The 10,854-nt window shown below is 39.3% G+C and overlaps 1 protein-coding gene across 1 annotated transcript in view; it reads left to right on the forward strand.

Moving 5' to 3' along the window:
- LOC110591113 (ankyrin repeat and KH domain-containing protein 1) overlaps positions 1 to 5,605 on the forward strand; it is a 123,912-nt gene extending 118,307 nt beyond the window's left edge. The window contains 5 exon segments of the mRNA XM_021702015.2: positions 2,043 to 2,219; positions 3,335 to 3,535; positions 4,072 to 4,247; positions 4,694 to 4,858; positions 5,128 to 5,605. Coding sequence (XP_021557690.1) covers positions 2,043 to 2,219; positions 3,335 to 3,535; positions 4,072 to 4,247; positions 4,694 to 4,858; positions 5,128 to 5,187 — 779 coding nt within the window. The 3' untranslated portion in view covers positions 5,188 to 5,605.
- Positions 5,606 to 10,854: the final 5,249 nt, after the last annotated feature.

Below are 10,854 nucleotides of genomic sequence, written 5' to 3' on the forward strand. Positions count from 1 at the left end.
TTACTGCTAATAAAAAATAATCATTTTTTAAAAAGCAAGCATTAATCCTGGACCTTCCCTCTGGGGTCCAGGATTGATGAGCTTGGCCTTTTATCTTAACTGCCTTTATGGTTTCTTCTGTTGATCCTCTTCTTTCATGGATATAGTTTAATTCTCCTGGTTCACAGGTAAGAAATAGTAATACTGAAGACAATAGAGAAGGATGTGGAGAAATTGGAAACCTCAAATGCTGCCGGTGGAAATTCAAAGTGATATAGCAACTTGAGAAAAACAAGTTTTTGACAGTTCTTCAAAAAGTTACACATAATTACCATATGATCCAGTAATTCCACTCTTAGGTGGAAGAGAAACATGTCTACACAAAAAACTGGTACACAAATGTTCATGGCAGCATAATAACCCAAAAGTGGAAACAGCCCACTGTCCCTCAGCTGATAAATACAAAAACAAAATGTGGTGTATTGACATAATGGGATTACTACTCAACAGTAAAAAGGAAAGAAGTCCTGATGCATACTACAGCATGGCCAAACCTTGAAAACATTATGCCAAGTGAAAGAACCAGTCGCAAAAAGATCACATACTATATAATTCCATTTATATGAAATTTCCAGAATAGACCAATCTATAGAGACAGAAAGTATATTATTGGTTGTTTGGAGGATGGGGAGTTACAGGTAATCGGTACAGAGTTTCTTTTAGGGCAGACAAAAATGTTCTAAAATTGATTGTGAATATGCTAAAAGCCTTTGAATTACATACTTTAAATGGGTGAAGATCTGCTTGAAAGAAGTTTTGACAGTTTTTTTATGTTGATATTAACTGTTTTTTCCGGAAATGAGCACCTGTAATCCTTTCCAGCCACTTGTTCCCTTTCTCTAATACATTCTCCAAAGAAAGCAGTGGCATTTGAGAAGACTGCTAAATTCAGATTTACACAAACTAGATAGAAACTTTCATATGCAACTGTTGATTTTTTTTTTAATCAGGTGGAATACTGAAATTATCTTTAATAGTATGCTTTCCCTCATTAGGAAGGAAACATTGGTAGATCGTGTTATTCATCTTCCATAGGAAATAACTATATTTATGTTGATGAACAGCTGTACTTAGAGATTTTCCACAAAAGGGAAAGCAGAAATTATTGATGGGTACCACTTAGTCACAACATGCTTGCATTTCATGTCCCCTCCAATGAAGAAAGCTTTGAGATTTATCCAGAACATTATTCCAGGTGACTGCCATTCTTAAACATTGGGCTCACTCTTTTTTTTTTTTTTAATTTTATCATGTTATGTTAATCACCATACATTACATCATTAGTTTTTGATGTAGTGTTCCATGATTCATTGTTTGCGTATAACACCCAGTGCTTCCTCTTTAATACCCATCACCAGGCTAGCCCATCCCCCCACCCCCTTCCCCTCTAGAACCCTCAGTTTGTTTCTCAGAGTCCATAGTCTCTCATGGTTCGTCTCCCCCCCCCCCCATTTCCCCCCCTTCCTTTTTCCCCTCCTTCTTTTTTCTTTTTTTTTTTTTTTAACATATAATGTATTATTTGTTTCAGAGGTACAGGTCTGTGGCTCACTCTTCTATATCTAGTGCTGTTTGGTGATGATTCTTCTGGATTGCAAGAATAAAATGGGTTAGGGCCATAAAACAGTGCCACATAAGATTATTTTTGCTGTGATCTACAAAAATAAACTGCATGCTTTTTTCTTTTTAAAAAAGGAATTAGGGGCGCCTGGGTGGCTCAGTCGTTGAGCGTCTGCCTTCGGCTCAGGTCCTGATCCCAGGGTCCTGGGATTGAGCCCCGCATCAGGCTCCCTGCTTGGTGGGAAGCCTGCTTCTCCCCTCCCCCCACTCCTCCTGCTTGTGTTGCCTCTCTCGCTGTGTCTCTCTCTGTCAAATAAATAAATAAAATCTTTAAAAAAATAAATAAATAAATAAAATAAAATAAATAAAAAAGGAATTAAGTAAACTTTGGACTTTCAGTTTTAAAGCCTTAGCTAATTGGATGTCTTGGACCTGTTTTCTTTCAGGTTTACCATCCATTGACCCATCAGGCAGCTCCCCATCTTCCTCTTCTGCTCCTCTGACAAGTTTTTCCGGCATACCAGGAACACGGGTTTTCCTGCAAGGGCCAGCTCCTGTTGGGACTCCGAGTTTCAACAGACAACATTTTTCCCCCCATCCTTGGACAAGCGCCTCAAACTCATGTAGGAATCCTGGAGGAACTCTTCCCAAAGAGTCTTGAATAAGCTATTAAACCATTTGTTTCAGGGAACACTGCATATAACTCTAGGAAACTAAAGTTTAGTAAACTAAAGTAAATGGTATGATGGTATGCAGATACTTAAGGTTTGTATTGCAGTTCTGTCAAAAATTGTCAGTCATTTGTAGGATAGAAAATTTGAGAAGGGTCAAGCTGTCCTTCTAAGCCAGAAATGTTTACTCTGGGAGTTGGGTCAAGAAAAGAGGTACTACACGTAGTTTTATAAAAGGACCCTTTGAGGGTAATATTGCAAAATAATTTCTTAAGTCTGAAAAGTAGATTTATATACCTAGTTAATTTGGTATGATTCTTAGTTTATTTTTACAATTTAGGAAACCATATTATTGCCATTTATAAGTGAACATATGCCTTTGTTCTTTGTTTTTTCAATATTTAGAACAGATGAAGTTCTCACAGTACTTGAACAGGATTTGATTTTTTTAAATGAGCGTCGTGAGGCAATCAATGAGTATTGGCCCTTCTGACAAGAAAAACTACCAACATTACCTGAGAATCCCATTAAGAAACAAAGCCATGAATTGAATCCAAGATACTTGCTAACATTTAACCTTTCTTATGGAAAAAAAGGGCTGTAGAAAGAGGAAAAAAGAGAACAGCTAAATATAGAGGGCCACCAGCTCTTTTCCAAACAATATGCAAGTTACTGTACAAATATTGCCTCATTTAAGTTAATTTAAAATTTGACAGGTTATATTTTGAGAAGATTATTTAGAACCAGAATAAAAATTAATAGGGCCTTCATCCTTTCTAGCTTTGTTCAGCAATCTGGAGAACAATTTTTAGACTATTTGCTTATGCTTCGTATGTGCAGAAGTAGAGTAGGATAATATTCATAGAACTTACGTGTTTTCACTTGAATGATCTTATAAAATGAAATTTTTCTTTACAGAACCTGTGTTGTGGAATAGATCTTTCCAACAAGGTTTCTCATATTCTTATAATTAGTTTTTAATGTAATAAAACAATAGAGAAATATTTTGCCACCAGGTGACTCTCCTATTCCATCTGTTTCTTCGGGATCATCTTCACCTCTTTCAGCCACCTCTGCACCACCAACTTTGGGCCAACCAAAAGGAGGCAGCGCCAGTCAGGATCGGAAGATACCTCCCCCCATTGGAACAGAGAGGCTAGCTCGGATTCGGCAAGGAGGGTCTGTCGCCCAAGCCCCTGTGGGGACCAGTTTTGTCGCTCCCGTTGGACACAGTGGAATCTGGTCGTTTGGAGTCAACGCTATGTCAGGTATAGTTACCTTGTCCTCTTTCTGGAGGGATATCTCCAGTAAGTTGTTGATTTTGCCATTAAAACTTAGCTCCTTAAAACAAAATGGCTTAGTTCCTACACTTAACAATCAGTAGGAATGTTTATACCTTTGAAGAATTCAATCCAGTCTCAGAGTTTGGAATGTTAGTTTGGTTTATACATAATAATATATGTAATATATATAATAAAAATAAATATAGATTAGAAGTAAAAGATTAAAAGTGTACTTCCTTTCCCTTTTAAGCTTTCCAGTGCAGAATGGGATAATCATTTATGTTCTTTCAGAGAGTACTTGGTCTTTTGAAGGAGTAGGTAGAGTATTTGGGGTATTCAAAGGACTTCACTCAGTTTTCCAGGAACTGTTTTTTTCGATTTGCAAAGATGGTCATGAACATGCACTGAGCTCTTCAGAGGAATGAGTGTGATAAAATTTAGTATGGAAAAAGTTCAAGTAGTAATATTTTGTCATTTTACTCAAATAAGTATCAAACCCTGTCCTCAATTCTTCTTTCCAGAAGGCTTATCAGGTTGGTCACAGTCTGTGATAGGGAACCATCCAATGCATCAACAATTGTCAGACCCAAGCACATTCTCCCAGCATCAACCAATGGAGAGAGATGATTCTGGAATGGTAGCCCCCTCTAACATTTTTCATCAACCTATGGCAAGCAGTTTTCTGGATTTTTCTAAAGTGAGTCAACAAACATCACTGTAACTTGTTTAACACTTTGCCAGCTAATGTTAAGGAATAGTTTGTATTGAAATAATTCTCCCTTTTGGTGTAACAAGTTTGTTTCCATGACTTGGCCAGATCTTTTAGTAGAGTTTCCCTTCTCTTAGCACAAGCTTATTGATGAAACTAAAATATGGAAAAGTTGAGGGTATTCTATGTGTTCATCAAAGCTGGGAAATTTCCTGATGATTTGATACTGGATTTAGTTGGGGGTATTTTCTTCTTATTGAAAAGTGTTGCTAATGCAGGTAAACCACTTTTGGTTTTTCAAGACTGTATGATGCTATATTTTAAAGGATCCTCAGGAGTTCTGTGGATGAAGGGAAATTAGAGAGATCTAAGCTGGTATTATGGAATCATCATTTCACTTCAGGATTAAACTTTTCTTTCGCTTTCTTTCATAGGGTCTGCCAATTTCCATGTATGGAGGCACCATAATACCCTCTCATCCTCAGCTTGCTGATGTTCCAGGTGGACCTCTGTTTAATGGACTTCACAACCCAGATCCTGCTTGGAACCCTATGATAAAAGTTATTCAAAATTCTACTGAATGCACTGACGCCCAGCAGGTAAAATAGACTTAGTGCTCTCTTATTTTGTCATGTCATTCTTTTAATTCTTTGGGTAATGCAAATTCTGAATATCAAGTCATGACATCTGACCACCTTCATCTGAAGTAAGTTTTTCAATATCAATATGATGCTACTAAACATTTTATCTCATGTATATGTATTCTTCCTAGGCAGAAACAGTGAATTGCCATTGCATTTATATATTCATTTTGTAAATGTCTAAAGATTCCTAATTAGAAATTCCAATTTTTCCTCCCCCTTTTCAGATTTGGCCTGGCACGTGGGCTCCTCATATTGGAAACATGCATCTCAAATATGTCAACTAAGTTAGAAGGTCTTATTCTTTAGCCTTGTTTGAGAAACCTATGACCTTGGAAGAACCCTGGGGATTTTTTTTTTTTTTTAATGTGCCTAACTAAGAAATTTTCTCTGAGGCGTTAGCAATGGAAATTTGATTGCCCATTGTATAAGAACAAAGTGATTTCCTCTCCACCTGATTATGTTCTCTGGTTAGTTTAGCCATTTTGAACTTAGTGCTTTTGGCTAAACATACTGAATGCTACTTGTATGCAGAAGAGAATTAGATGATTACATGTTTCAACCTTTTAGGGTGGAAAATACATGTACAATTGTTTACATACTTAAAAGGAAAAAGTTGAGTAAATTTCTTGTCATATAGTGGCTCTACTTAATGTAGCCTGTATTAATGTGAAATATTTACCAGAATATTCAATAAAAAGATGAACAGTGTTTAGAAGTGGGGTGTGATCCTTTCAGTGGTCATGCAGGTATTACCCAGTCCACAATCCTATGGAACCAAGTTGTTAATACTGTTATTTCTAACAGGCATCTCACATTTTACACTTTGGAGATCATTTTTAGACTGCCTTGAGAAAGCGTTTTGAAGACTAGTTATCTACCTATTCTGTGTTAAACATTCCTTATTTTCTTGTTCTCTTCCATATCATTTTATAAGTAGGAAAGTTTCAAGCCCCTGCAATGTGTCTTACGTGACTTTAGCAGATAGGCCTTTGCTGGGGTTAGCTCCTTATGGATCATGAGTGTCAATAAGGACCATGGGATTGCAATCAGATGATCCTGAACAAACCTAGGGACACCCAAATCCTCAACTTCAGGTTCTTTTGTGCTTCCTGACTTTTCTCTAAAGACTTACTTGGTTACAGTGTTTTATGTTTTATTTGGGTTGGGACATAGGAGTGGTGGGAGTGCCTCCTGTAATACTGTGGTATTGTTGAATCAGCGGAGTAATCTTTATAAATATGTGGCTAATTCTGGGCTTAGTTCCACAGCCCCAAGTACAAAGAGCCAATATGTTTAACAAGCTAAACACAGGAACACTAGAATGGATTGCCTTGGCCAAACTATAGGCTATGCCAAGAATCTGATGCAATAGAGAAGGAAAAACAACCCTCTGAAAAGAACAGTCATCAACTTTTTCATGTTTTAATATAGTGGAGTTTCCTGGTTTTATGTATAGGCACTCTAGAAAAGAAAACAAGAAAATGCTTCAGGCCGATAGAGAAGTCAAAACACATATCAAGGCAAAGAAGAATGTACAAAAAAATAGTAACTAGCGGCAGAGCCTAACCAGCAGCACTTTTCAACTTCCATACCACCAGGAGTTCTTAATCTTCTCTGCCTGGCTCCTAAAGCCACCACTAAATGAGACACCCAAGTTCTGTCTTAGACATGCCTGGTTCTTTTGTCTTCCATATCATCTTACATATGAGAACTTCTTTAACCTCATTTCTTGTTTTCTATTTTGAATGGATTTGAAAAGTATCACAGGTGTTGAAGTTACCGCTTCTTTAGTGCTTGATAACCACATCAAGTATTCTCAAGAGACCCCTTCGATCACCTATATATCTTGCTGTTTCTATTTACCACTAACAACAACAACAACAAAAATCACCTAATATTAGTGAAATGAATGAAACTACTCTTAATGAAACATACACTAGTGAGAGATAATATTAAGTAAATTATTCAGTGGGACAAAAATGTTTTCCTGTCTTAACAGTCTACAATACATTTGAATTATGTGGGAGAGCCCTTAACCCTATCTTCTGCACCTTGAGGATAACAGAATGAGAAATTTTATCTCAGGTCAGGAACTAGAACCCATGAGAAGAGGGGACAATTAGGAGAAATCCCTAGGAGGATTAGGAAGAAACAGGAGCTGTGCAGTCCGTGGCGGTTTTTCAGGATACCCGCCTCCTTGCCCTCTTACCGGCACTGCCTTCTTTTCTTTCTGTTTGGATCCCTCCTCCCCAACCCATTTTTCCTGCTATAATCTCTTCTTCCTCTGTCTTGCCTCTTCCTGGCATTACTTTACTGCTCTTTTACCAACCTGAACCTTGGATTAAACCTAGCTCAGGTAAGAACTTAATTACTTTAAAAATATACGAGGGATTTGGAGGGAGGCAGCATGGGTACAGTGGAATAAGACAAGCCTAAATTCTGTTTTCGTTTCTTTTCGCTTGAAGCTCTATGACCTTAGGCAAGTCATTTTTCATTTCTGGGCTTCACTTTCCTCATCTGAAAATAAAACTGAACATAAATGAACTCAAAAGAGTCTACTAGTGCTAACACAGATTTTCTCCTTTTTCTTGTGAATGAGAATATACGGGATGGGAATACTGGAAGCCAATAGAATGTTTACATTCCTGAGGTTTGAGATCCCCTACCATTGGTTCTCACATGGAATCAGAAGCTGCTGTTGTGTGGGACAGTACTGATTTTGAGATTTTAATAGAGGCAGAAGAAAACTTTGCACATTCATAGTGAGACCTCACGTCATTAAGAAACATCCTGTTGAGGCATAGATTAAACCCCATGAGAATAACAGCTCTTTCAAGGAATAAAACTATATCAACGAGGTTTCTGGACCCACTTATTTCAAGTAGTAGTGTAATAAAATTCCACCACCAATAAAATTATTGATGTTTTAAGACCCTTTAAACCTATTGTGGCTACAGTGTGCTGACTTGCCCTTTTATAGGCCAGTCTGCTTCCTTCAGTCCCTGCTCTCAAAGGGGAAATCCCATCACCTCAGCTAACCAGACCGAAGAAGAGAGTTGGACAGCCAATGGTGGCCTCTCCTAACCAGAGGTAAGAAATCTCAGGACTTGGAACTACAATTTTCATCTCTTCTTGTAGGTTCTGGCCAAATCCTCCTCCCATCCTCAAGGTTAGCCCATGAGGGGACTATCCTCAGTTTGAGGTGTCTTGTAGAAGGGGAAAGGCTAGTCATATTATAGTTTCAAGCCAAACAAAAAGGAGTAGTTAGTATACTTGATTCTATCCCACTGTTCAAGACCTTTGGACCCCATTGTAAACCCAGGAAGTGGCAAATAAGCCTGTAGAAAACAGCTTCTGAACATCTTGTTCCCTAGCCCTAGATCGCGTCTACCAAGAAGTGTCGTTGGTTATGACGTCTTCCCAGTGGACCCTGTCCTGGGGTGAGGGGCTCTGATAACACTGTATTTTCTATTCATCCTTAAAGACTTGTCACCATTTGCCATCAGGCAGATTCTTCACCTCTACTCTATTCTGTAGCAAATGAGTGAGAGAAAGATGATTTTAAGTATCCAGAACTTATGTGTATTAAGACCACTTCCAATCTAAGACCTAATTTGGAAAACAGGATCATGAATCTTACCACCAGACTGCCAACCTGTTTTGATTACTTTCACCTCCTGTTTTATCTTCATGCTATTGGTAAAAGTCCAAGTAGCTTGTCTGATAGCAAAGACCTGATATTCCCTTATAGGCTTAATCATATCTCTGGGGTTGGAGCCTGGGCATAGGTCTTTTTCTTTTCCTTCTCTTTTTTTCTTTTTTGTGTGCTTGTCTGTTTTAAGCTCCCATATTCTAATGGGTAATCTGTGTTGAGCCTCTGATTTAAACTCTCGGTCCCTCATCCAGATTGCATGCATGATGTATCTGGCTTTCTAAGGCCAACAACCTATCTCTAGTTCCCCAGCCCTTAGCGCACACAGCACCTCAAGAAAAGTTTTATAGTAGTAGTAGTATTTATTTTTAAAAAAAGGCCACAGTATTATAGTAGTATAATATATAGTAGTAACTACTGCTGTCATTTTGTAGTAGAAATTAACAGAAAGGTGACCTCACTTCCACAGGGATCCTTCTTGAAAACTTTTGACACTTCTCAGTCTCTTTTGGTGAATCCTCTTCCTCCACTACCTCTTAAATAAATGTTGATGTGCTCAGGCCTCTTCGTAGGCTATTATCTTCTGTCCAGATGATCTCATCCCTTACTCTTGGATTTCACTCCACCCAGATCTGAAGCACTAGCCCAGATTTCTCCCCCTGAGCTTCAGACCTATGTATCTAGCTGCTTACTGTGCTGTTCCATCTCAGCATTCCACAGATACTATACATTCCCCAATATAAGATATGCTTCTCTTGTTTTCCCTGTTATATTAGGGAGTACTACTATGACCAAGACTTTTTTTTTTTTTTCCCTCTACCAAGACTTTCAAGTCAGAAGACTGGAAATTATCCTAGCTTAGCTCCCTCTCTCTCACCCCACCCTTCATCAGTCACCTTCTCTTTCCCCTTCTGTGTATGGGGATCCTGACCACTTCTCTCCATCCTCATAGCCACTGCCCTTTGGTCCACCCCATTTCACTATGCTAGAATCTTCACCTTCAGTCTCACTGTCCTCCATCTTATTCCTCACTCCCCCCAACCAAACTTACCTCAAAAACGGAGTTGTGATAGACAGCTCCCCACAATCTGCTCCCAAGCCTTACCCTCCAGCACTGTCAGGACCCTTCTTCTAGGTATACACCACTTTGTAAGAGGTTCAGAAACATTTGGAACAATAAAATATAAATATCCTTGTTACTCTAAGGACCTGCAGACCTAAGGGACTGCATCATCTGGGATCTTATGAAAAACTTAGAATCTCAGGTCCCACCCTAAACTTACCATATCAAAATTCTCATTTACAAGACCTCCAGGTGATTTATGTGCACATTGAAATTTGAGAAGCACTGAGTTATAAAACAATTTTTAATGAGTGGAGAAATCAGAGCTATGGGAAAATCTGATGAAGTCAGAACTGAAGTAACATTAATACTGTTAAATGCATGAAGTCTGGTGGTCTGCACTTAATGGGGGTGGGTAATAATACTGATTCTGAGGAAATCGGAAGACAACTTGATCAAATCAAGATTTCTAGTATATGTAGGTACTGGGCTTAATACTTTCTCTTCCACCACCCCTCTCCTGCCTCCTTTCATATCACAGTGCCTACATCAAAAAATGCCCTAAGGCCAGACTCTGATCTTCCTTTCCAGGGGGCTAAAGATCAAGCCCTCTTCACCACCTTCCTTAGTTTCCTGAGGTTAGTTAGCTGTGGCAGCAAGATCAAAGAGCAGGCCTCTCTTATCCCCCAACATCTATTCATTATTCGGTCCAGGTATCACTTCTTCCAAAAAGGCCACCCTCCCTCCCTGACCTTCCCCTTCCTGCTGTGCACCAGGCCATAGGGCCACTTTTTACCCTGTACTGTAATTGATTAATGGGAGGCAGTCCCCAGCTGTGCTGATTCCAGGCTTTGGAATCAGATACTCTCAGGTCTGAATCCCAGCTCCCCCTCCTACAAGATAAGACTTTGAGCCAGTGACTTAACCTCTCTGGGCTTTCCTTTCCTCACCTGTAAAATGTGGCTAATAATAGTACTTTACTGTCCACAACCGTTGAGAGAAATGGGTGAATTAACACATGGCAGTAATGTGTGCCATACCTCACGGAGCCCCGGCGCCCGGTTTAAACAGTAAATAGCTGAGCGGCAGCAGCGCTCAGAGTCAGGCTGGCCAGTGTTGAGCTAGGAGGAACTGGAGGCCTGTGCGGGGCGCGGGACTCCTTTCCCCTTTCGACTAGTCGGGCTTGCCCCCTCGCGAGTAAGGCGGGGCCGTCGGATTGAGTGACGGCTAGTGGCC

The sequence above is a fragment of the Neomonachus schauinslandi genome, chromosome 7 (genome assembly GCF_002201575.2).
Source record: "Neomonachus schauinslandi chromosome 7, ASM220157v2, whole genome shotgun sequence".
In the NCBI taxonomy this organism is placed as follows: domain Eukaryota; kingdom Metazoa; phylum Chordata; class Mammalia; order Carnivora; family Phocidae; genus Neomonachus; species Neomonachus schauinslandi.